Source organism: Arachis ipaensis, chromosome B01, assembly GCF_000816755.2.
Source record: "Arachis ipaensis cultivar K30076 chromosome B01, Araip1.1, whole genome shotgun sequence".
Lineage (NCBI taxonomy): Eukaryota > Viridiplantae > Streptophyta > Magnoliopsida > Fabales > Fabaceae > Arachis > Arachis ipaensis.
Window position 1 is genome coordinate 117,650,588 of NC_029785.2, and position 27,828 is coordinate 117,678,415.

The window sequence follows — 27,828 nt, forward strand, 5'->3', positions numbered from 1 at the left end:
TTACATGATTGAAAACTACTTCCTAGAGACTTTTAATTATGTATTTTAATTCTCCTTTATTTCATTCGATGCCGTGATCTATGTGTTAAGTGTTTCAGGCTTTATAGGGCATGAATGAGTTGGAGATTGGAAAAGAAGCTTGCAAAAATGGAAGGAACACAAGAAGTTGAGGAGATGACCAGCGAGAAGTGACGCGGCCGCATGGCTCACGCGACCGCACGAAAGAGAGGAAATCGCAGTGACGCGGCCGCATGGCTCACGCAACCGCGCGGATTGGAATAGCACAAGTGACGCGGAAGCGTGGACGATGCGCCCACGTGGCAAGCAAAACGACGAATGACGCGTCCGCATGAATGACGCGATCGCGTGACGTGCGCGATCTGCATAATCTGCAGAATTCGCTGGGGGTGATTTTGGGCCCTACTTTGACCCAGTTCTCGGCTCGGAAAAGCATACTAGAGCCAGAGAACATGCAGAAATCAACAACAACATTAGTTCTACATAGTTTTTAGTTTTTAGATCTAGTTTTACTTCTCCTCTAGGTTTTCTCTCTCTACACATTCATAGTTCTTAGGATTTTAATTTCTATTGTTCTTTGCATTGGGATATTGAGAAAAGTTATTCCCTCATCAAGGCTTCGTCATTCTAGTTCGTTTTCTTTACTTGGCTCCTTCTAAATTGATAAGTGGATTTCTGGTTGGTTAAGAACTATACTTGCAACGCACATCTTATAACAATTCTTGACTCGCCAATTTCCGCCACGTCACTTAGTCCTTCAATCCTCGTGGGATCGACCCTCACTCACCTGAGGTATTACTTGGTACGACCCGGTGTACTTGCCGGTTAGTCTGTGGTTATAAATTACTGCACCAATAACCTCCTCCGGTTTCGTATGGGTACAATCCAACTCCTAATGCATACCAACCTAATGGATGTGGTGACCCTCATTGTGGTTGTCAACCACAATCACCATATGCATGTGACTCTCTTTCTCAACATAGCTTTTAACAACCCTACTCACTAGCTTCATACCACCATTCACCTCCATATGATCCTAACCCATATCCACCATACTAACCACCATATGAACCATACCTAGAATCACCACATTTCCAACACCAATACTCCCAAGAACCACCAATTCCATATATACCACCTCAAGACTCTCACCAATATGAACCACCTTCCAAATACCATACATTTCTCTCAAACAATGAACCCTCTCTTCCACCACCACCTTCATTGGACAAATCTCTCCAACTCCTAATGCAAAAACAACAACAACTTCGAACTCGTTGCCAAAAGTAAGGGAAAGTCGTGGCTAGCTTAACCAAAGTGATGAGCCAGTTGGCATTATTGTGCTCAAATATCCAAGACACCCTTATTGTTAAATATGGAGGATTAATTGAGGAGTACAATGAGTAGGAGAATTTGGAGTTTCAAGGAGAAGAGAATGAGTTGAAGCAAGAGTTGCAACAAGAGAAGGAAGTAGAGATAATTGAAATGGAAGAAGTAGTTGAAGATTTAGGAGATGTTGAATGCAAAGAGGAATCTAAAATTATAGAACCCTCTTCCATGGAGTTTGAAAGTGATGTTGAGGAGGCTAGTGCACAACCTCCAAAGCATAATGTGATTAAAGAATTGGAAGAAGTGGGACAAGCAATAAGTCCCCATATTTATGATGATTCCGCATCAACATATGATCCTTTTGAGCTTGATGAATCATTTCCCATTGAATTTGAAGTGGATGTTGAGGTAGATTTCACTCAACCTCCAAGATATGATTTGAGTGATGGGGAAGAGCTACAGTATATTAGTGAAGAAGCATTTGAACTTGAGGAAGCTTGGCAAGAGGTAGAGCTTGAAGAATCTTGTCAAGTGGTGGAAGCCCTTCAAAGAGGGTGGGTGGGAGTAGAAATTGTCCTATCAAGACCGTTAGAAACTTCTCTACCTAGGCCGTCATCTAATCCTTCATTTGAGTGGGTAAAACTTATTACTCTTAGCTTTATTATCCCACTTGAATTTGATTTGCTTGAAAGGAATGGCCAACTTAGGGCGCTTTGTGGAATGAAGCGTAAGAGAATGATGTTTAATGGTAGGCGTTGTAAATCTAGGCTCATTATGGTTGAGGCTTCAAGGTTTAGATGCGAAGGTTGGACTAGTGCTCAATTGGATGGGTCTAGGAGGATAGTTTGGTGCCTACATGAGAATTCCAAGGCAAAATCACCCAATTGGAATTATGATGATCAACTTGAAGACGGGTGTGAAAACAAAGTGTGGGACCCCGGATTACAAAAAGAGGATAAATTTTGGGAGCTCATGGTTTGTGAAGAAATCCGTCAAAACTTGGAGTTATTAATTTTGAATAATGGAGCTTATTGGAAGTCCAAGCATTGGTGAAAGTTCCAAGATGAATTCAAGCACAAGCCACCTTGATGAGAGCTCCCCATAACTCCAACATAAGGACAATAAATAAAAGTACTAGGTATGAGACACCCCACCATGGTAAAATCTTTTCATTTTCGTCTTTTTTAAATATTAGTACAATTAGTTTAATTTCATGTTTATTTTGGATTGTTGAGTTTATTTGGTAGTCTAGTATGTTAAATAAGGTTTTATAGTGCTTTGGTAGTTGTTTGGATGTTTGGAATGCTTGGTTTGGTGCAAGAAATTGGAAAATTTTGAAAAATAGAGCACCCAGCCACGCGTACGCGTCACCCACGTGTACGCGTGACTCCCAAGTTTCCAACATCTCATGCATACGCCTCGCCCACGCGTACGCGTGACCCCCAATTTTTTTCAGGCGCAGTACAAAAATCAGAGAGTTGTGCACGTAGTGTGCTGAAATTGTGTGTCTAGCACAATTTTGACCTACGCGTACGCGTCACCCACGTGTACGCGTCGTCTTCTTTTCTCTCCCATCACACGTGCGCGTCGATGATGCGTGCGCATCGTGCTCCATTCCTGCCATGCACGCGTACACATGACCTGACGCGTACGCGTGACGCCCTGCCCTGTTTCACTCACCTTCTTTTCTTCTCTTCTCTCTATTTCTTTTCTTCTTCCCTCTTCTTTTCTTTTCTTTCCCTCCTTCAACCATTATCCAACACTACCAATTACCCTCTATCACCATCTCTTTTAGTTAGTTAATTAGTTAGTTACTTAGTTAGTTTAATTTCTGTTTAATTTTCTATTTTTCATGATAAGTGTTGGATTATTAATCTTGTTTGCTGTTTATTGCTACTGATTACTAGTAGGATGTTATTTTAACATCATTATTGTTAATATTCATTGTTGGGTTTCTTTTATTGAGGTTGCCTTTTATTGCTTGGTTTTGAATTGATCATGCTTAACATTCGTGTATACCAAGTACTTATAACCTTCAAGAATGTTTTTAGGTTTCTAAATTGCATGTTTTGGCCAGCATGTGATTTGATTTCATTATCTATGATGAGGCAATTGTGTATTATCAATGCATTTTTTGTTAGGTGATGCGTGTTTATGATTGACCTTTATTTACATTATCTATTTCATGCATTGAAATTTTGGAATTATGAAATTGGATCGTAAGCTTACCTAATTGCATATTTTTTAGCTTTCCAAGTTTTGTGGACCATGTTTGCTATATGATTGATTTTCACTTCTATCTTATTTTTCCTAAGTTCCATAGCACCCATGTGTTCCACCTCTATGTCACTTAGGTGTTGCAAACAAATTTCAATATATGTCATTGTTTGATGTGTGAGCTCTATATTTCATTTGGTTCACTAAATTTACTTGCACATCAATCAATGTCCATTCCTTATCCATTTCACAATTGCTCTTTATTGCTTGAATGCTTTTATGCTTCTTTATTGCTTGTTTGGTTGTCTTAACCTACAAGTTTTCTTTGAAGTATTTCAAGCACACTAGAATGAGTGAAGTGTATGCTTTCTTTTGTGTACTTGTAACATAACTTTTAATATCAGTGTGTGTGTTCTAAATTAAACTGCATGTAACGTAGGACTCACACACTATTCTTCATTAATGTCACACTAATTCACTCACTTCATTCTAGTGATCATGACCTCATTCCAACAGTTTATGCTTCCTTGCTTTTCATTTTACAGTGTTATTTTCTATTTTTCATGGGTGAGTCATCATAAACAAAAATGGAAGTGAAAAAAAGAACATGCAGCAACCGGTTGACCCACCAGCTGAAGGTGGCAACCCGGACAGTCGCCGTACCCCCTTGCTCATCTTTACATGCACCGAAGACGGTGCAAACTTTTAAGTGTGGGGAGGTCGTCCGACCAATCGGCCATTTTTGGGTGACAAATTTCTAATCCCAACACTTTTGCATTTCATTTTTTTAGGTCTTTTAGGATTCTTAGTTGCATTTTCTTGTTTTGCATATATATATATATATATATATATAATAAGCTTAGTCAAGATAATGAAAATTTCCAAGAAATTCATCTATAGGGCACCCCAATTGATTTGAGTAAAAAAAAATTTTTTTAGAACTTGCTTGAATTATATATTGTGGAACATATTTTTTTGAGCTAAGAACACATAAGCATGTGAGTTTTTAGCCTAATTGTGTGGTTACATCATATAACCACTATTTTTCATTCTTGTGTGTATTATTCTCTTTCTATGATTGTAATCTTTGATTTGTTTGATTCTTTATGTCCATTATTTTGTGTATGAATGCACTTATATGATTGAGGTCATTGTTTCAAATAGCTCACTTACCCAAATAGCCTACCCTTTTATCTTCCATTATTAGTCAACTTTGAGCCTATGCTAAACCCATTTTTTCTTAATTTTAGCACATTACTAGCCTTAAAGCGAAAAATAATAAATGTCTTTAATTTGGATCTTTGATTAGCTTAGGCTAGTGAGAGTGTTTATCATTCAATTATGGGAGAGTTGGGAACATTAAGTGAGATAAAAGAGTGTTTTGAGTTTTCATTGAGAATATTAGGAATTGGGTACATACTCATGCATTAAATATTTAAAACATATACATTGGTACCTTTGTATATAATTCATCAAAAAGAAAAAGAGAAAAACAAAAGAAAAAAATGTAGAAAAATAAAAAGAAAAAAAATAGAAAAAGAAAAGAAAAAGGAACCAATAAAAAAGGGACAAAATGCTCCAAAGTAAAGTAATAATAATCAATGCATATAGGTTGTGATAAAAAAGAGAATGCATGAGTGTATGAAAAAGTAAAGAATGGGTAGTTAGGTTAGCTTTGAAATTATATAGGTTGTCATAGGTTAGGTGGGAAGTTTAAGTTAATCAAAGATTCAAATTCTAGTCCACTTGATCAAATACAATCCTACTTTGACCCTAGCCCCATTACAACCCATGGATAAGTTCTCATGATATTTGTATGCATGCATTGAATAATTGTTGATTCTTATATGAAAAACAAATCTTGGAAAGCATGATTAGGGGAGAATTGATTGAATCAATCCTATACACTTGAGCGACTAAAGCGGATACACATCCGGTGAGGGTTCGATTGCTCAATTACATGTTTTAACCTATGATCATCTCTTTTCTTGCAAGTTTGTAAAATCTTTTTAATAACTCAATTCAATTTTGGGTTTGACTTGGTTGTTAATATCTTTAGCCCTTGTGTTCATATATGTATTTTTGGGAATTGATTTATTTTGACCAAGTAATTGCATGCATGTAGATAGATTGCATATAGATAGTTTACTTGCATTGAATAAATGTTGATACCCTTTGTCTCTTTTTTGAGTTTAGCATGAGAACATGCTTAGTTTAAGTATGGGGAGGTTTAATAAACCCCAATTTTGTGGTTTATCTTGTACTTAATTTAAGGGATTTTATCAACTTATCTCACATTTATTCAATGAAATAGCATAGTTTTGTAATTCTCCCTAAATTTGTGCTTAAGTGTGAAAACATATTTTTTTCCTTTAAATAGCTAAATTTGATTCACTTTGATTCCATTCGATGCCTTGATATGTTTGTTAAGTGATTTCAGGCTTATAAGGCAAGGATGGGATAGAAGAAGTGAGGAGAAAATCATGCAAAGTGGAGAATTCATGAAGGAATGAGCATTTGGAGGATTCAAGCCCACGCGCATGCGTAATCCACGCGTACACGTGAGGAGAAAATTTGCTAGCGACGTGCACGCGTTGACCACGTGCACACGTGACGTTGATCACGTGACCTCATTAAAGTGAATTCGCTGAGGGCGATTTCTGAGCTTTTCAGGCCTAAATCCAACTCATTTCTGAGGCTATTTGATGCAGAATTCAAGATTGGACAAGGGGGGAGTAATTAATTAGTGTAGGAAACATGCCTTAGGTTAGTTCTAGAGAGAGAAGCTCCATCTTCTCTCTAGAAATTAGGGTTCTTAGCTTAATTTCCTTCTAGATTTAGGTTTTGATTCTCGTTTTCAATTAGTTTCTCTTGTAATTTCTTGTTCCTATATCTTTTTTCTCTTAGTTTATATTGTTAATTTTTCCTTTATGCCTCTTTTTATGTTGATGAACTCTTGTTGGATTTGGATTTCATTTAATGCAATTTATGTTTTATGTTCCTTTATTGTTTAATTGAGTTGTTATTATTGTTTTCTTGCAATTGGTAGTTGTGGATTTATTATTCTTGCACTTTTATGATGCTTTCCTTTTATGCCTACCAAGTATTTGACAAAATACTTGGTTGGGTTTTAGAGTAGCTTTTTGAGCATTCTTGGCTTGGAAAGAGAAATTAGGTAATCTTGAGTCATTAACACCTAACTTATGTTGGTGATCTAGAGTTGTTAGTTAATACTGTTTCCATTGACTCTAATCTCTTACTAATTCAATTAGTAAGTTGATTAGGACTTTTGGATTGAGATTAACTAGTCCTATTTGACTTTCTTCCTATATTGAAGATAACATTGTACATTCTTCCGATGTTGGAGATGACTTAATAGGATTAGCTCTTGTTAATCATTGTATGATAATTAATGACTAGGATAGAAAACCTATTTTCTCAATCCTTGCCATGAATGTCTCTCTTTTTAGTATTTGCTATCTTTAGTTGTTTGCTTTATTTTCTTGCCATTTAATTTCTTGTTTTATCAATCCAACCCCCTTGAACCTCATAACCAATAATTGAGCACTCGATTGTAATTCTTAGGGAGAACGTTTTGGGACTAATACTCTTGGTTATTTTACTGGGTTGGACTCGTGACAACCAAAAATTAAATTTTGTTGGAGGATTGGTTGTTAGTCTAGACTATACTTACAACGAAGTGATTTAATTTTATTGAGAAATTCTAGATCAACACAAAATACTGCATCAAGACGTCGATACCTGAACCCCACATCGGTCTCCCAATGAACTAACATGGCGTTCTTTACCTCCGGTCGAAGACCGCCCGTCCGCTGGTCCCGCCCATGATGAACATCATCTAGCATCTGCTGGAACCACCAACGCATTCGATAGTCGAATGTCTTCTGGATGGCCAAGTCGTATTCAGCATCCCAAATGAAGTTAACTGGAACAAAGAAACGTTAAAATTAATTCAGCAAGATAGAGGATATAAACTAGTTAAAAAGGTTTGAAAGAGAAACAATGAAAGTAATTACCGCCCATTTCTCAAACCAGCGCTGCTTGGTCTCAGCAAGGATCTTCATATAGCTGGGTCAGGGTTGGTCGTACATCAGTTTGATGACATTGGTCATCTTCTGAGTATACGCGTTGGGGTTCGGGAAAAACCTAACAACAACCAACAAACAAGAATTTACCTGAATCCACCCAAATCAACCTAAATCCACTAAACAGGAATCAATTTTCAGAAACTTTCAGTAATAACAGGAATTATAATCAGTAAAACTAGAAATCATTAACTAGCTTTTCAAATCGATCTAAATCCACTAAACAGGAATCAATTTTCAGGAACTTTCAGCAATAATAGGAACCATGAACTTTCAGCAATAACAGGAACCATAATCATTAAAACTAGAAATCAGTAAGCAGCATTCCAAATCAACATAAATCCACTAAATAAGAATCAATTTTCAGGAACTTTCAGCAATAACAGGAACCATAATCATTAAAACTAGAAACAATATCCAGCATTCTAACCTAAATCAACTAAACTAGAAATAATTCTGGCATTTTCAGCGATAACCATAAACAGAAAATATGTGAGCATTGAACGTGATAGTTACCTCGTGCCGCCATCAGGCCAAATGCTCAACCGTACGATGGAAGGTGGTAGAGGGGCATCAGTTGGTGTCTCACTTCTGTGGCTAAACTCCGGGGCTGCGGCGGCATCCAGAGGCTGAGTCGCCGTGGACGTGGGTTGCTAAGCAGTAGGAGGCGGCATCCTCGCCGTGGATGGAGGCACGTAGTTGGGGTTAGGGACCATGATGAACGGTTGGTCTGCTAGACTCACAACCTGTGGTGTGATCGGGGTGGTTGGAGTAGAGGGAGAGGATCCAGAAGTCCCGGGAGTACTGGATGAAACCCTCCCTCTACCCCGACCACGACCAGCAGCCTGATCCGCAACACCTCTTCCTGTCGTCATGTCCGCATATATCAAATTATCAAACAATCTCAGCAACAATTTCTCAGCAAAACAGTCATCACCGCAGCAATTAATATAATTAGACAATTCCAAACACTTCAAGCATTCAAAATCTAATGTGGCGAGTCAAGCATAACTTAATCAATCTAAATACACTAAGATTAGAAAACTAAACTGAACTAACTTTGAAACTGATTCAAAAGTAAAATTCTAATTGTACTCAAACCTAAATTAAATTAAACTAAAATTTAAAAAATTATCTAACAATCTCAGCAACAATTTCTCAGCAAAACAGTCATCAATGCAGCAATTAACATAATTAGACAATTTCAAACACTTCAAGCATTTAAAATCTAATGTATTGAATCAAACATAACTTAATCAACCTAAATACACTAATATTAGAAAACTAAACTAAACTAACTTTTGAAACTGATTTAAAATTAAAATTTTAATTCTACTCAAACCTAAACTAAATTAAACTAAAATTAAAAAATTATTTAACAATCTTAGCAACAATTTCTCAGCAAAACAGTCATCAATGCAAAAATTAACACAACTAGACAATTCCAAATACTTCAAGTATTCCAAATCTAATGTATTGAATCTAACTTAACTTAATCAACCTAAATCCATTAAAAGTAGAAAACTAAACTGAACTAACTTCAAAACTGATTCATAATTAATATTGAAATTCTACTCAAACCAAAACTACATTAAACTACAATTAAAGGAAGTGAAAAAGAGTTGTTCAAGAACCTGTAATGAAGAACAGAGCAAGAAATAAGGAAACACGTGGATGTTGCAGTGGTAGTCGCCGAAGTTGCTGTGGCGGCAGATGGTGGTGATGGCAAAGGAGAGAGAGAAAGTCATTGGAAGAAAGAGAAGAAAAAGGGGTATCCGTAAAGGTATGACGGCAACGGGGAGGGACTGGCGACGGCGGTGTTCTCGGCAGCAACGGGAGAGGGCAGAAAACTGAGGTGGTGGCGATGATGTGAGAGAGAGGGTAAAGATGAAGAGAGAAAGTGTGAAATTCGAAATGGGAGAGACAGCGTTCGCGCTTTCATTTAGGGTATTATTATCATTGGAGTTATCGTCGGATTCATCCGACAGTAACGTTTTCCATGTGCCCAAAATGCAGCGTTTCACTAAATATTGTTACTGTTGGATTGTCCTGCCGGTAGTAGCGCACCAAAAATTTGTTCTTTTCCCTCTAAATATTACCGTAGACGTTATCATCAAACATGTTCTGACAGTAATATTTTAGAGTGATAAATTTATTGTCAAATCTAACAAAAAATTTGTCGTTAACGTCCGACGCTAAATTTGACGATACTCAACGTTTTTCTTGTAGTAAAATTTACGTTTGATGACTTTATACAAGATAGTTATTTGTAATCTCTAAGGTTATCTTTACTAATTTTTATTTTAAAAATTCAAGCTTCACGTATTTATATTATCAACTATTTTGTAAGTACAAATGGATTTTATTTTTCATTCTAATTAGAACATAAATACTAAAATGAAATAACATTGAATGACCACTTGAAAGAATTCAAAAGTTAATTTTTTTAAGTTAACTATTATTATTTTTTATGATCTTATAAATGTGAATTACTTTTTGAGTATATTTATTAATAACTTTATATAACATTATTATTTATTTTCTTATTTTGACTATCATTTATCATAAATTAATATTTGTGTTTTTAATTTGTAAAACCATTAAAGTAAATACTAAAAAGTTTAAAATTTAAAGTAAATGCTCAAATCCGTAATAAAATGTAATTATTTTTTATAGTGTAGCAAGGAAATAAAATTTTATGACAACCTACTCCAAAGATTGCCTCTTATGTGTGTATGCATGTAAATTATGTGTTTTATAACATATGAATTGAATAATTAAGATATTTAACATTATTAAAAAAATATTTTAGCTATAGGAAGTGGAAGTCATCTTACTAATTATATGAGGATCGTTACAAGATATACATTGAATATAGTTGGAAGGACCACTTTACTAATTGTTGTAGGAATCGTTACAAGAATTAAGGTTAAAATGAGATATATTTAAGTTTATAATAAAATGATATTTATAAATTATAACAATATATTGACGTGATAAAATTATAAGTAATTTATGTGTCAAACTTAAATATAGAATAACTTTGTTATGAGCTTTTACGTAATATAAATAGATAGATTAGACTTAGAGAATAGTATAATAAGATTTAAAGAGAGTTATTTTCTTTAAAAGACATGATAGTATTATTAGTATCTTAAGTCTCCGCTAAGTTGTTATTCTAGAACTCATACACGTCAGGAAGGCCAAATAACCAGCTTCGGATTGTTTTAGTATGTATAAATTGAAAAATAGAAAATATTTCCAAAATTTATTTCATACCTGGATGTTAGCGTTTATATTAACGGTTTGTATAAATTAGACTTGTATGTTTATCATGAATTATTTAACTGAAATTGTAAATTAATACATCTATGCTGATTCCCATGTCCGTTTTGGGAAGAAAAATACTTGAAAAAAAATGATAAGATTAAACGGTTACTATTTGGCGTTAGTTATGCATAAACCAAAGTTTGTTAGTTAGGAGGGAAAAAAAACATACGCGCAACTTTTTCAGTTATTAGGAGAAAAAAATAAGAAGGGAAAGAATCAGAGTATGCAACGGCTATATTTGTGGAAAGCCATTTTTTGCACATCTGTCATGCTGTTGAAATTCTTAACTACCCTCTTTTTTTGTTAATTAGTTAGTAGAAGAGGCAATGAGACTGCTGATTTCTAGGCCATATCCGGCTTAGTCGAATTTCAGCCGTGGCGGCCTTCAACTCTGTAGTCTCTCTAGATCTTTCTGGAAACAAAATTCATATTATTTAGTCTTCAATATGTAATGTTCTCATTTCTCTCTGTTTCATTATTTATTTTGTAACTAAATGTTTTGCTTATGCATGGCATGAAAACTTCAATCATTGCTTTGGATTTGTTTGCATAGGAAGCTATTTTTCCAAACTTTTGTGAAGTATTGATAAGCATATATACCGTGTTGAATTCCAGGTTTGGCAAAGATTCATAAACTTATTTGTTGAAGCCGAAGATTTACAATTGTGCATGCATTTTATTAGTTCTGATTCTCTGCATTTTGCTTAGAAGAAAAGAGAAAAAAAAAACTATGGTTAAGATTATGCCTTCAAGGTGTTTGATGTTATGATTCTGGTTTTGCAGAGTAACTCAGGAGCCTGAATCACATAAAGCTGTTTAGATATGGAAGCTACGAGTTATGATAAATTCAATTCTGTTTGGAGTACTGATCCTCCCACAAAAAAAGGTGATTTGCGTAAAGAAACTGTAGTAACAGAACAAGGACATGGAAGCACAAACAATTCAAGCACCCCTTCATCATCATCATTACAATCCCAAAATCCCTTGGTACAGAATGATTCAAAAAATGACATTATAGAAGGTAATAATAATATGAGCTTCAAGAACATTGGTAGTTCTAGCACATGTCATTTATCATCCACATCTGAATCATCATCACTAAGGAATGATCCCTTAAAAGGCACAGATAGAGGTTCTAAATCTTCTAGTCAAGAATCAAACCAAGTTTCTACAAACAATTCAAGCACCCCTTCATCATTGTCATTACAATCCCAAAACCCCTTTTTGAATGATTCAAAAGATGACACTACAGAAGGTAATAATAATAAGAGCTTCAAGAATAGTGATAGTTCCAGAACATGCCATTTATCATTTACAGCTGAATCATTATCACCAAGGAATGATCCCTTAAAAGCCACATACCATGGTTGTAGATCTTCTAGCCAAGAACCGAACCAAGTTTCTACAAACAATTCAAGCACCTCTTCATCATTACAATCCCAAAACCGCTTTCTGAATGAGTCAAAAAATGATATTATAGAAGGTAATAACAAGAAGAGCTTCAAGAATATTGACAGTTCTAGCACATGGCATATATCTTCCACATCTGAACCATTATCACCAAGGAATGATCCCTTAAAAGCCATAGATCAAAGTACTAAATCTTCTAGCCAAGAACCAAACCAAGTTTCTACAAACAATTCAAGTACCCCTTCATCATCATTACCATCCCAAAACTCCTTGCAGCAGAATGGTTCAAACAATAACATTATAGAAGGTAATAATAAGAGCTTCAAGAATAGTGATAGTTCTAGCACATGCCATGTATTATCCACATCTGAACCATCATCACCAAGGAATGATCCCTTGAAAGGCACATGTCAAGGTCCTAAATCTTCTAGTGAAGAACCAAACCAAGTTTCTACAAATGCCACCAATAAAAAAACCAATGTAGACACTTCAAACTCTAGTGATGATGATGACAATGATGATGATGATCACACACAACCAGAATCATCAGCTGCAGCTTCAAATGATGAATTTGGCTCAATGAACAAAGGGTTAGAACTAGAAATACAAAAGCCTGCAGTGCAAGTAATGGAGCGGCCAGATTTAAGCATCGATGCTAGCTCGTCTTATGTATTTCCACCACATGTGTTTGCTAAGAACACCACAAATGCCCAAGCAGATTGGAGTCTTGCCTCCAATGAATCACTTTTCAGCATTCACATGGGAAACATGAGCTTCTCACATGAATTGGCTTGTTTGAGCAGAAATGATTTTTGGATTGATACTCCTCTTGCCTCTCCTCTTGCCTCACCTCTTGCCTCACCAAGTCAACCTCAACCACCACCACTGCCACTGCAAACGCCGAGTAAATTCAACGATATAAGCCAAAGAGCTGCTGAAATACATGAAGAGAGTGCAGGAGTAAGTGAAATGGCTATTGAGACAATGAGAGAGGTTATAATGGAAACTTGTCAAAACAAACCAAATGCTACTAAACGGGGCAAAAAGAGTAAGAACACACCTGTTGTTGCTGCTGCTACTGCTTCTCAATTGTAAGTATTGTCCACTAACTACTTATTTGTTATGTGTAAATGTGGTTTGATTCACTACATGAATTAGGAAAAACTAAACTAGCTATTTAGTTCTTTAAAGATATATGGGATATGTGACATCAAATTAGTCCATGAAAGATTTCTAATATTAGTTTATTCGTTTGAAAAATGTATATTTGACATCAGTTTATTCCCTGAACAATATATTCACATTGATTTGTGTTTTGGAATATTATTGACAATGGTTATTCCATGAAAAAGATATTTGACAGACTTTGATCTTAAAAGATGCACCTGACATCAAATAAATTAATGAATTTGACACTAGTACATGAATTTTTAGAAATGTATATATTTTGGTGACTAAATTGATGTTTTAAATCTTTTGTACAACAAAATGGTGCCATACCTATCTTTAAGAGAAATAAGTATTATTAACAAAAACTTTTATTCTGAAATTCCTATGGAGATTGTAGAGAAATGAGCTGACACTCTTTTTTCTTTTTTGGGTTCAATGTGAAGATCAACCGATCAAGATCAAAATGTAGCATCTAAGAGCACTGATGAGAATGCAGATAAAACTGTGGCAAGTAACGGTGCTATGGGGAAGCAGCAACAACAACAACAAACATCAAATGCATTTTATCAATCACCAAAGCCAATGAAAGCATCTAGGGATGCTGAGGAGGAGAATCAAAAGAAACAAGAAGCACCAAATGTAGTTGAGGATAACTCCTCAAATCCACAAACCATAAAGAACCCTCCTAAAGCAGGAGGAGGAGGATGGCTGTCTTGCTTCCTATGTTGTTGTCATTAAAAGTAATTAATATTCCAAAGTTCTTGGTGGCTTCTTCTGGCCAAAACCACATACTATTCCTCTATTCTAATCTTGTCCAAGCTAGTTTAAATTCACTAGCATTGCAGAGTAGCCTTAGCTAGTATGTTGTACATCTTAGTTGAGAAAATCAGAGATGAATTTCACTGATTTTAGCATTGTATATAGGGTTGTTAGTTCATGATTGTACTATTAATCAGGAGTGTTTAGGAACTCCATTGGTGAGGTTGTGCATAATTGTATTGCATGCTCTCTAAACTTCTTGTTGAGTTGTTGAAATGCCTCTTATTTAAAGAGAAACTAGATAATAAAGAAGAAACAAAATATAATTTAATGGACTCCAAATTTGAAAACACTGCAGATAAGATAGTTAGCTTATACATGAAAACTGAAAAAATGGTTCCAACCATTAAGGGGAACTAGCAGTTGACCCGCGCCTCCGCCTAATGTCAATCGTTTGAAATAGCACAAAAAATTTGAAAATATTTGACCCTGTAATGTAATTCTTATTTGATGAAAAAGAAATGTTCACATTGATTTTCATTAGAATATTACATTCCAAAGCCAACATTGCACAAAATTACCTAAAGATGATTTTGATTCACAGCCACCATTGCCTCAATATCCCCATATGAGCTAATACGAAAGGGATTGTATACGAACGTGTTATTGGGACTACGTTGATAAAAAATTGTTCGTACCCTAGTCCAAATAATTTAGGATTGCAGACTCATTAAGGGTTGGATCATTCTAAGAACAACCCGTTAATCCTAGAGATCCAATCTAATAGGATTATAGATCTACTAACCCGACTTATTGAAGTATGGGTTCTGTAACTCCCGACCAACCCGACTTGTGCAACAAGCAAAGTCTTGTCTCCTCACTACCCCAAATGCTATCTACAGCAAACATTACAACGTGAGATAACCTCCCTAGAAATAAGGTAAAACCATCCACTACTACAAGTGCAAAGAAACAAAAGTGATGGCCAAATCATTTCCTCTATAAATATTTCATTAATTTTAGGTATTTCTCAAGTCAAATTCAATTAAATTTGCCTAAAACTTTTGCTATTATAAACATCGAAGTTCTTTGCAGGTACTCCCACCACTATTTATTCGTGGACGTCGGACATTTTTACCATTCTAGTAAACAAGTCAGAGCCTTCATTCAAAGGGGTATGGACCTAACGTCTACTACCGGGGACCCAGAAATCAACCATCAACCATGCAGATGTTCACCGAGAAGATGGACGTACTGCACCAGACTCATAATCACGAAGTGAAGGTCACCACAATGAAGATTGAGCGCTCTCTATACCTCAGCATTTTGAAAGCGATAAAGGGGGGCAAGGTAGACGAAAAATGAGCTCCCAAATTCACATCCCAGAAGTATTGGGAACTAGAAATGCAGCAGAGATCATGGGCCTTGTTCATGGTCACCAAAAATGACTCAAACAACTAGAAATCGAGCTGGAAAACAAAGTGAATCCGAGCGATAATTGCGGAGGGAGTTATGCAACCGCAAAGAATTAGAAGACAAGTTGAAAAAGTTGGAAACCAACCTAAGGAACTAGGAAAAGTTGGGAAGAAAAGAACTCAAATCCCTCAGGAAGAGATCATTTTTCCAAAGTAATCATGCATGCTAAAGTTTTCAGAAACTTCAAGAGTCTAGATATGAATCTTTACAACGGCAGAATTAACCCCTGACATCACCTCAACAACTTTAAGAGCCGTATGTTAGTAGATGCGTCTGATGCGATTCGGTATAATGCATTTTCGACCACATTAACTAAGGCGACCATAAAATGATTTGACAATCTACTCCTAAGGTCGGTAACATGTTTTGATAATTTAGTCAAAAACTTTCTCCCCCATTTTTCCATTCAAAAAGACAAAATCAAGCACACTCTAACTTTGTTCGGCATAAAACAAAAGTTAGGATGAGTCTTTTAGAGCCTATATAAAAAGTTTCAATAAAGCTTGCTTAAAAATCCAGAGCCTACCAATAGAAGCGGCCATCATAGGGTTAGTGAATGACCTCAAATATGGACCCTTATCGCAATCAATCTCAAAGAGGCACCCGATCTCTCTCTATAAGGTACAAAAAAGAGCAAAAAAATACATTAACATAGAAGAAACGACACAGCTAAAAAGGACTCATCAGAATAAAGAAGTCGGCCAAAGTGGCAGGAAAGAAGAATAGAGAAAGAACGAAGACTATACTAGTCGAATAAAGAGGTACTATTCCGAGGGTTACCTAAAACTGGAGGTCGATCTCGGTCGAGATCTTCTGTACTGGTCGGTGTCGACGTGTCCGGCTGGTGAGTGGCGGCCGGAGCTGTACTGCTGATCCTTGGTCACCGGAGGGTGGGGGATACCTGCAAGAGACTCTGATGCTTAAGTTAGCACGGGTATTAAGCAGGTTTTTAGTAGAATCAGAGTATGAGTTATACATGGGTGCTCCAGTGTATTTATAGTAGTGTGGGCTGACCTTTCTGAGAAGATAAGTTAGTTATCTTATCTTATCTTATCTTATTTTGAGTGAAGTCAGCTTATCTTTAAGGGAACTGCCTTTATCTCTATGGGCTTGGGTTGCCTTTGGATTTGGGTCGTGTTCCTCTATTTGGGCCCTTTATTGGGCTCTCCTGTCGATTTGGCCGACCTCTTTGAGAAGAGGTCGGGTAGCCTGAACTGAAGAGGTCGGTCGCTTTATCGCCAATCATCCCAGGTGGGATAACTCGACCCAGGGTATAAACAGTGCCCGTGCTTGAGCTCGGTCTTTTTGTTGAGGTCGAGTCTTTGACTTCGGTCCTTCTCTGGCGAAGCCGAACTCAAGCATTTTGTCGATTCCTTTCTTTGTAGAGCCTTTTTGAATGTGAAACGTTTTCCTTTAAAAGCGCGCGCTTTTATATCGGCGCTTTGGAAACGTGCGAAGGTTTAATACCCTCATTAATTGACTTCAAATGCCCCGTTTTCCTTGGTTTTATTTTGAATTTTGCCATCAGAAACGGTTTCTCTTATTCGTTCCTCTTCGTAACTTCTCCGTTTACTCTCTCATTTTCTATTTTTTTTTAGAGTTTCACAGTTTCTTCCTACGACGCCTGCTCTTCTACCGCTTTCTGTGGAAAAGGAGTGATTCTGGGTTTCTCCTTCTGTCTTCTTCCGGCGAATTTTTTTTCGTTCGAAGGGTGGCTCTGTCGCTTCTTGCTCTTCAGCTTTCTTTTGAGGTTTTCTTCTATTTTCCAGGTTCGATTTTTCCTCTTCTGTCATTTTTATGCCTGAGTTTGATTTTTTCTTGGAGAAAGTTTGGATCTTTTTGCTTTTACTGCGCCTGATTGTTGCGTATTCTGGAGTTTCTTCGTATTTTTTTGCCTTTCCTATTACTTGATGCTTTTAGGGTTTTTTTGCATGTTGTCGCCGTTTCTGCTTGTGCTTCTGATTATGGTTTTTTGCTTGGTTCAAAAAGGTTGTGTCTTTGACGATTCTCTTTTTGGCATGTTTGGTGTTGTCGAAGCTTTTTGCTGATAGACTGTAAAAAGACAGTGGCTTTGACTTTTTGTACTTTTTTGTGTTTTGTCTTTTCTCCTATGAAAATGCTTGCTGTTTGAATTCTTCTTTTCTTGTTTGGGGGATGCCGAGACGTAAGCTGTAGATTTTTCCTGAAACCTTGCTTTGTTACTGCCTCCAAAAGATGCCCCAGGACTTTGGTTTGAGTCTTGGGATTTTCCTTTTCTGTTTGTTCTTCTGTATACTAGTCGAGTTATTTTTCCCCTTGTCCGAGATGTTTTTTGGTAATCCCATCTTCTTTTCTTATTGTAGGATTAGTTGGCCTCATGTCTTCTCGCAATAACATTGTAGAGATGTCTTCTAAAGTTTTCGAGGGGATGTCTGATTGGCTGGACTCCCTTGTCTTGATGTGTGTCTCTGTGGTGGATGCTAATTTTTGTGTAGAGCTGAGAAAACGTCATAAGATTTGTGGTAGCGGCGCCCGAGAGAGGGATTATGAGCTTGTAGCGCCCGATTCTGATGAGAGGATTTGTTTTCCTACTTCGGTCGAGGGGGAGCGTCCCTTTTTTTATGCCTATGAGTATTTCTTCAGCCAGTTGGACATTACCTTTCCCTTTACTGCTTTTGAAACCGATTTGTTGTGGTCTTGTAATATTGCTCAATCCTAGCTTCATCCGAATTCCTGGGGTTTTATCAAGATTTTTCAGCTGCTTTGCCGAGAGTTAGGCATAACACCTTCTCAGGCTCTTTTTCTCTATTTTTTTGTATCTGCCAAGCCCGGAGGGTCTGCCAAAAAGAAAGCTTCATGGGTTTCTTTCAGGTCGGCCCAAGGGCATAAAGTTTTTGCCATGTATGATGAATCTTTTAAAGATTTTAAGAATTATTTCTTCCGAGTATGTGCTGTTGAGGGGCCCGCTCCTTTTTTCTTGATGAAAATGATGAGCCTGCATTTCCTCTGGAATGGCAAAAGAATGTGAAAGTGTCTCGCTATACCTGGGAGATGCTTGAAGAGGTTGAACGAGCTTTTGTAGTTGTTCTCGAAGATTTATGGGGGAAACCACCCCATCTTGATACAAAAAGGTTTTTGAGTGACCCGTCTTTGGTTCGAACTGTTTTAGGTACTGTCCGACTTGTTTACATGCTTGCTTTTTAGTTTTACTTCTTCTTTTGTGATTATAACCCATTGCTGTGGTTGATTCTGTTTTTCAGAGATGTCGAAGAACAACGATTCTATGCAGGCCTACAAAAAAGCGAAGAAGGTTGCTGCTGCTCAAAATATCTCGGCCAAGGCGGCGGGAGAGGGGTCTTCGCAAGTTCAGATGAAGCCACCCGTAGCGAGCTCTCCTGGGCCAAGGAAGGTGGTTCCCACTCCTCGGGTTCGCCTGGCCGAGCCTCCATAGTCTTCCACTGCTACCTCTGGTGCTCCTCCCAACAAGAAACAAAAAACAATTGAGCCTTTCAACCTTGATGTCCCTGACTTTGACGCGGTCGAGTTCGTAGATCAGCAGATCGGTCCTTACGGTGTCCTTCCTATGGATGATGTATCACTCATTCGTCATTTGGACTTTATAACTCGGAGTAGTGTAAAAATGGCACATATGGGAGCTGCCTTGTACCGAACAGCTCAAAATCTTCCTTTCCATGCCACCAAAGCCTTCATGGAGGAGGCAAAACAGGAATTCGATCGGATGAAGGGCTTGAAAGAGGAGCTTGAGATGAAGGTGGCCAAACTGGAGAAGGATCTGGAGAATGAGAAGGCGAGTTCTCTTGCTCTGGCGGCTTCTGTGCGGTTGGCTGAGGACACGGCATTGAGGCATAAGGACAGTTATGTTACATCTTATCGGGAGGTGGTGCGTCTGAGGGAGGAGCTGAAGTCTGCCCGAGTTGATTACTCCGAGCTCCAGGGGCATCTCGTTGGCAGTGTGAATGCTGCTTACGAGAATCTGAAGGACCAGGTCCGAATTATTGCTCCCGAGGCCGACCTGACTCTTTTTAGCTTGGACAATATTGTGAAGAATGGAAAAATTGTTCCCGACGACCAAGATGACGATGATGTCGAACCTCCCTCTGCGCCTGCTGTTAAAGTGTCGACCTCTATAGTTCCTCCTGCTGGGATTGCTCGTCCAGAATTAGATCCTGATTGTCAAATTCTGAATAGGGACGATGGTACGGTGGATGCAGTGCCTCTCCAAACTCGCCCTCCTTCACCCCAGACTGATGCCACTGAGAAGGCTCCCAATCTTAACTAATCTTTCTTGGATGTTTGTGTAGATAGCCCGACTTGTGGGCTTTTTAAACTCTTTATTTCTGTAATTTGAATATTTTGCTGACTGTTGATACTCCTTCCGGTTGCTTGTTCAGCAACTTTTGATTTTTTGAAAAAACAAGTAGTTTTCAAGCTTTTGGGCTCGACCCTGAAGCTTGTTTATAATATTGTATTTTATATCATGCTTGTTTGCACTTGTCTTGGCACTTTTCTGGGTTTTGAGGATGCTGAAACCTTGCTGCTCGGCCTCTTTTAATTGCTTTTGTGCTTATTGCTCGTAGCTTGGATCCTTTGATGTTGTGGATGTGTGTATCCCACTTGTATTTCGGTTTTCTGGCTCTTACTAGCAATCCATAACCGATTTCTTTTCGTTGGTCCTTTTTCCAGTTATTTTTGTAGTCATCTTTTTTGGACCTTTGTCAGGTCTCTTTTCAGGGACTACTCTATAACTTGTTGGTTGTAGAAGACCGTCTTCTTTGCGTCATCCTTTTCCAAGTTATTTTTGTAATCCTCTTTCTTGGACCTTTATCAGGTCTCTTTCAGGGATTACTTTTATAACTTGTTTGTAGGAGGTCGACTTCTTCATGTCGTCCTCTTCTAAGTTATTTTTGTAATCCTCTTTCTTGGACCTTTGTCAAGTCTCTTTCAGGGATTACTTTTATAACTTGTTTGTAGGAGGTCGACTTCTTCATGTCGTCCTCTTCTAAGTTATTTTTGTAATCCTCTTTCTTGGACCTTTGTCAGGTCTCTTTCAGGGATTACTTTTATAACTTGTTTGTAGGAGGTCGAGTTCTTCATGTCGTCCTCTTCTAAGTTATTTTTGTAATCCTCTTTCTTGGACCTTTGTCAGGTCTCTTTCAGGGATTACTTTTATAACTCTTGCATTATTCTGTGTTCATCTTTGCTGATTTGTAGAAGGTGGTTTCTGTCTTTCTTTGGTCGACCTTTAGATGAATCGCGTTTTCATCTTTATTGGTCTTTTATCGTGATCGTGCAGTGAATCTGTTTTTCACTTTCTGCCGATCTATTACTTTATAATCGGACAATGAATGCTTCAGATTAATGCGTCTTGAGAGTTTGTAGAATATCTAAAATATTTTTTATCCAAAAGAAAGTGCAAATATATACATGTTTGGAGTTTTTCATCATTTTAAGTCGGATAATATCTGGATCTCAACTTGGTGCCTCATTAAAAAACCTATTCAGGAAAAAGAGTGCATCCTATGATGAGATCTTTTACCTTCTCTAGCTATAGTACCTTCTTAGGTTGCAGGCGTGCCACGATCTGGGAAGCTCTCGTCCATCGAGTTCGGACAGTCTGTAGTAGCCCTTCCCAAGTACTTCTAGGACTTGGTAGGGTCCTTTCCAGTTTGCTGCCAGCTTTCCTTCTCCGGGTCGAGTTGTTCCAATATCATTTCGGATTAGGATGAGATCATTCTCCGCAAAACCTCTTGGCACTACCTTTTGATTATATCTTGAAGCCCTTCGGCGCTTTAGCGCTTCTTCCCTGATCCGAGCTCTTTCTTGGATTTCCGGAAGTAGGTCGAGTTCCTCTCTTTGAAGTTGAGAGTTGGCTTCTTCATTGTAGTGGACTACTCTAGGCGACCCTTCCTCGACCTCTACTGGGATTATTGCCTCTACGTCATACGCTAATCGGAACGGTGATTCGTTTTTGGTGGAATGTGGCGTAGTTCGATATGCCCATAGGACCTGTGGAAGTTCTTCAGCCCAAGCTCCCTTCGCATCTTGCAATCTCCGTTTCAACCCAGCCAATATGACTTTGTTGGCAGCTTCGGCTTGCCCATTGGCTTGAGGATGTTCGACGGAGGTGAACTGGTGCTTTATGTTCAAGTCGGCTACTAATCTCCTGAAGCCTGCATCTGTGAATTGAGTGCCATTGTCTGTGGTGATGGAGTATGGAACCTCGAACCTCGTGACAATGTTCTTATATAGGAATTTTCGGCTTCTTTGAGTAGTGGCGTTGGCTAGGGGCTCTGCCTCAATCCACTTTGTGAAATAGTCTACTCCGACTATGAGGAATTTGACTTGTCCTGATCCCTGGGGAAAGGGTCCAAGAAGATCGAGTCCCCATTTTGCAAATGGCCAAGGCGAAGTTACGCTGATGAGCTCTTCTGGCGGGGCGATGTGAAAGTTGGCATGTTTCTGGCATGGGGGACATGTCTTTACAAATTCTGTAGCTTCCTTTTATAGAGTTGGCCAGTAAAATCCCACCCGAAGTACCTTTTTGGTGAGAGCTTGTGCCCCGAGATGATTGCCACAAATACCGCTGTGTATTTCTTCTAAAACTTCCCTTGTGTTAGAGGTCGGCACACATTTTAACAATGGTATTGAAATCTCTCTTTTGTATAGGGTGTTGTTTATGATGGTGTAGTACTGAGCCTCCCATTTTAACCTCTTTGCTTCCTTTTCATTTGTGGGGAGTGTTTCTTTTTTGAGGTAATTAATTATGGGGGTCATCCATCCTTGATCCTGATTTGTTATAGCTAGGACTTTTTCTACTTCCGAGATTGACGGGTTCTGTAGCATTTCCTGGATGAGGCTTCTATTGTTGCCCTCTGGTTTGGTGCTGGCTAGCTTTGATAGTGCATCAACTCGGACATTTTGTTCGCGGGGTATGTGGCAGATCTTATATTCCCCGAGTTGTCTGAGATGTTCCTTGGTTATATCCAAATACTTTTTCATGGTGGGATCTTTGGCTTGGTAACTCCCTGTTATCTGTGAGGTGACTACTTGTGAGTCGCTGAAGATGTTGAGTTTTTGAGCTCCAACCTCCTTAGCCAGCTTCAAACCAGCTAGTAACGCTTCATATTCTGCCTGGTTGTTTGAGGTCGGGAACCCAAATTTGAGGAAAAGCTCAACTTGGGTTCCTTGGTTGCTTTCTATTATCACACCTGCGCCGCTTCCAGTCTTATTTGAAGACCCGTCCACGTAGAGATTCCATTCTGTGGGGGCTTCCAGGGTATCTGTGAATTCTGCAATGAAGTCGGCCAAGTACTGTGATTTGATGGCTGTCCGAACTTCATATTGGAGGTCGAACTCGGATAACTCGACTGCCCATTGTAAAATTCTGTCTGCTAGATCTGTTTTCTGCAGTATCCCTTTTATGGGCTGGTCGGTCCGGACCTTAATGGTGTGAGCCTGGAAGTACGGGCGTAGTCGTTGAGATGTCAGTATGAGAGCATAGGCAAACTTTTCTATTTTTTGGTAGTTCAGCTCGGATCCCAGCAGCGCTTTACTAATGAAGTATATAGGTTGTTGCCCTTTGTCGTTCTCTCGAACTAGTGCTGAGGCTACTGCCTGACTTCTTACCGCAAGGTACAATACGAGTGCCTCTTCCTTTCGTGGTCGAGTTAGGATAGGTGGTCGTCCCAGGAAACTTTTGAAATCCTGGAAGGCTTGCTCGCATTCCATTGTCTACTCGAAGTTCTTTCCTTTCCTTAGAGTGGCATAAAAAGGAAGGGATATTATCGCTGATCCCGCTAGGAACCTGGACAAGGCCGCTAACCTCCCGTTGAGTTGTACTTCTTTGACACAAGTTGGGCTTTTCATGTTGAGTATGGCCTGGCATTTATCCGGATTTGCCTCAATTCCTCTTTGTGTGAGTATAAAACCCAAGAACTTGCCTGCTTCTACTGCAAAAGTACATTTTACGGGATTGAGGCGCATGTCATGCTTCCTTATAGTGTCGAACACTTGGGCCAGGTCGGACAATAATGTCTCTTCACTTTGTGTCTTTATTAACATGTCGTCCACGTAGACTTCCATGATCTTTCTGATATGGGCTGAAAAGACTTTATTCATTAGCCTTTGATATGTAGCTCCCGCATTCTTGAGACCGAAAGGCATTACAATGTAGCAATAATTTGCTTTTGGCATAAAAAATGAGGTCTTTTCTTGATCTGGTGGATATATGGGAATTTGGTTGTATCCAGAATATGCATCCATAAATGAGAGGTATCTATATCCAGATGAAGCATCTACCAGAGCGTCGATACTTGGGAGTGGGTAGGGATCTTTTGGGCAGGCTTTGTTGAGGTCGGTGTAGTCGGTGCACATTCACCATTTTCCATTTGATTTTTTCACCAAGACGACGTTAGCTAGCCATAGTGGGTACTTGACTTCTCTTATGAATCCTACCTCCAGTAGTGCTTGTACCTGTTCTTCCACAGCTTGGGATCATTCTGGCCCAAGTTTTCTTCGTCTCTGTTATATCGGCCGAGATCCTGGATAGACCGCCAACTTGCGACTCATTAGCTTGGGGTCTATGCCTGGCATGTCTGCAGCTTTTCATGCGAAGAGATCGACATTATCTCGTAAGAATTGTACTAGTAATTCTTTTGCGTCTCCCTTCAGGATCGTGCCAATATTAGTTGTTTTGTCCGAGGTATCCCCGATCTGAACTTTCTCTATTTCTCCTTCAGGTTGTGGACGGAGTTCTTCACGTCTCTGAACTCCACCAAGCTCAATTTTATGGAACTCTTCTCCTCTACCTCTGAGGTTTAGACTTTCGTTATAACAGCGACGTGCCATCTTTTGATCTGCTTTTATCGTGGCTATCTCTTCTGTAGTTGGAAATTTCATACATAGATGTGGAGTCGAGACTATTGCACCGAGTTGATTTAGTGTTGTCCGACCTATTAGGGCATTGTAGGCTGAACTCACGTCGACCACAATGTAGTCTATCTTGAGTGTTTTGGATTGATTCCCTTTTCCGAAGGTTGTATGTAGCGACACATATCCCAGTGGTTGTACTGGGGTATCCCCTAGTCCAAACAGGCTGTTCGGGTATGCTCTAAGCTCTTTTTCTTCTAAGCCGAGTTTTTCGAAGGCAGTTTTGAATAAGATGTCGGCAGAACTCCCTTGGTCTATTAATGTGCGGTGGAGATTGGCGTTTGCCAGTATGATGGTGATGACCATGGGATCGTCGTGTCCTGAGATGATACCGGATGCGTCTTCTTTGGTGAACATGATTGCAGGGATGACGAGTGCTTCCTCCTTCCCTTCGACATGATATACTTCTTTGAGGTATCTTTTGTGGGATGATTTGGAGATTCCACCTCCTGCAAATCCTCCGTGTATCATATGGACATGTCTTTCTGGCGTACAAGGTGATCGCTCAGCTCGTCCGACATCTTCATCTCTTCGTCTTTTTCTTTGTTCATCATCTCGGGTGGCTAGATACCGATTTAGTTTTCCTTCCCTTACTAACTTCTCTATGATGTTTTTTAAGTCGAAGCACTCGTTGGTGGAATGTCCTTGGACCCGATGATATTCACAGTATTCGTTCTGATTTCCTCTTTCTCTTTTGCCTTTGAGTGGTCGAGCCGGGGGTATCTTTTCTGTGTTACAGACTTCTTTGTAAATATCCACAAGGGACACCCGAAGAAGGGTGTAATTATGATACTTTTTGATTTTTTCGCCCGTTCGATCTTCCTTCTTCTTGGATTCTTTATCTTTATCTCGGTAGGTGAAACCGGATTTCGAGGCTTCTCCAAGTCGGAAATTTTCTTCCATGTTGATGTACTTCTCTGCCCGCTCTTGTACCTCATCTAAGGATGTGGGATATTTCTTTGATATAGATTGGCTAAAAGGTCCTTCTTGTAGGCCGTTGATGAGGCCCATGACGGCAGCCTCTGTTGGTAAGCTTTGCATGTCTAGGCACGTTTTGTTGAATCTTTTCATGTAGTTGCGAAGACTTTCCCGATCTCCTTGCTTGATACCAAGTAGACTGGGGGCGTGCTTAGCCTTGTCTTTTTGGATGGAGAATCTGGCCAGGAGTTTTTTGGCCAGGTCGTCAAAGTTGGAGATGGACTTTGGAGGTAGGTTGTCAAACCATCTAATTGCTGTCTTCGTGAGAGTCGTTGGAAAATCTTTGCAGCGAACGGCGTCTGAGGCGTCGGTGAGGTACATTCTGCTTCTGAAGTTGCTGAGGTGATGGTTGGGATCTGTAGTGCCATCATACAAAGTCATATCCGGAAGTTTGAAGTCTTTAGGGATTTTAGTCTTCATGATTTCCCTAGTGAATGGATCTTGATCTTTGCGAGAGTTGTCTTCAGGGGTGGTCCGGGTAGTCTTTGCTTTGAGATCGGCTTCAAGTTGTAGAAGTTTATCTTCTAATTCTCGACGTCGCCTTACCTCTCTTTGTAGATCCTTGCAGACTTCTTGCTGGTACTGGCTTTCTTTTTCGAGTTGCTTTAGGCGATCTTGAAGTGCTTCTATTACTCCCGGATGTGATGAGTTTTTGTCTCTGTTAGATTCCGGAGTGTCCTTTGGTGTGGCACCCGTGTTTTTGTGCGGTGTTCTGTCCTCTAAATCTGAGTTGTGGTCGTTATCCTATTCGTCCACCATGGTGAAGGGATGACTTCCAGGTTCCCCGGCAACGGCGCCAATGTTCTGAGGGTTACCTGAGACTGGAGGTCGATCTCGGTCGAGATCTTCTGTACTGGTCGGTGTCGACGTGTCCGGCTGGTGAGTGGCGGCCGGAGCTGTCGTGTCCGACCTGTTGACTGGCTGTACTGCTGATCCTTGGTCACCGGAGGGTGGGGGGTACCTGCAACAGACTCCGATGCTTAAGTTAGCACGGGTATTAAGCAGGTTTTTAGTAGAATCAGAGTATGAGTTATACCTGGGTGCTCCAGTGTATTTATAGTAGTGTGGGCTAACCTTTCTGATAAGATAAGTTAGTTATCTTATCTTATCTTATCTTATTTTGAGTGAAGTCAGCTTATCTTTAAGGGAACCGCCTTTATCTCTATGGGCTTGGGTTGCCTTTGGATTTGGGTCGAGTTCCTCTATTTGGGCCCTTTATTGGGGTCTCCTGTCGATTTGGCCGACCTCTTTGAGAAGAGGTCGGGTAGCCTGACCTGAAGAGGTCGGTCGCTTTATCGCCAATCATCCCAGGTCGGATAACTCGATCCAGGGTATGAACAGGTACCACTCCTACCTCCATTAAGAGTGTCTCTAGTTGAAGTTTACAAGGATATCTGTCAAGTCAAAAAGTTACCACCTATGACCTATTTGAAGCAATAAAGGAGGCAAGAAGTAAGAGTATTGTAAATACCATCACATCTATGGTCACTACACCAGTGATTGTTACGACCTCAAACATGTCATTAAAAAATTTGCACAAGATGGCAACCTTGGTAAACATCTAAAAAATTGATTGGTCGAATAAGAAGCACAGGACACCTAGGAAAGATCATAAGAAAAGAGAATAAGAGGGATCAGATCAACCAAGAAGAACCCCAGAACTTCATATCCATATGATTGCAGGAGAGTTTGTAGAAAGAGGCATCTCAAAGACATCCATAAAAAGGCACCTAAATGAGGTATATCAGGTAAGAGTAGGGAAGCAAAATATTTATCTACCTTAGATCACCTTCACCAAAGAGGATGCCCGAGGTGTGTTACCCAGTCATGACAAGCCACTGGTAATCACAATGGTTCTAGCAAATGCCAACTTGCATAGAACTTTAGTAGACTAGGGTAGCTCAGCTGATATTCCCTTCAAAGAAGCATTCGACAAACTTGGGCTGGACGTGAAAGACTTGATAGCATACTTGGATACTCTGTTTGGATTAGAAGAAATACCTATTCATCCTCTAGGATTCATCAGTCAATACACAATTTTTGGAATGAACCCCAAGAGTAGCACTATAAAAATCGACTACATAGTGGTCAATTTTTCCTTCGGCTT

The 27,828-nt window shown here is 39.1% G+C and overlaps 1 protein-coding gene across 1 annotated transcript; it reads left to right on the forward strand.

Annotated features, from left to right (window-relative positions):
• Nucleotides 11,178-14,622, forward strand: LOC107611551 (uncharacterized protein DDB_G0283357). The gene is made up of 3 exons (XM_021124026.1): nt 11,178-11,448; nt 11,784-13,501; nt 14,024-14,622. Exons 2-3 carry the CDS (start codon nt 11,823-11,825, stop codon nt 14,316-14,318), a joined length of 1,974 nt encoding a protein of 657 aa, XP_020979685.1. The 5' UTR covers nt 11,178-11,448; nt 11,784-11,822; the 3' UTR covers nt 14,319-14,622.

Coding starts and splice junctions, on each gene's coding strand:
- LOC107611551 (XM_021124026.1), top strand. CDS start 11,823: ATGGAAGCTACGAGTTATGATAAATTCAATTCTGTTTGGAGTACTGAT. Junction 13,502..14,023: donor GCTGCTACTGCTTCTCAATT/GTAAGTATTGTC, acceptor TTCAATGTGAAG/ATCAACCGATCAAGATCAAA.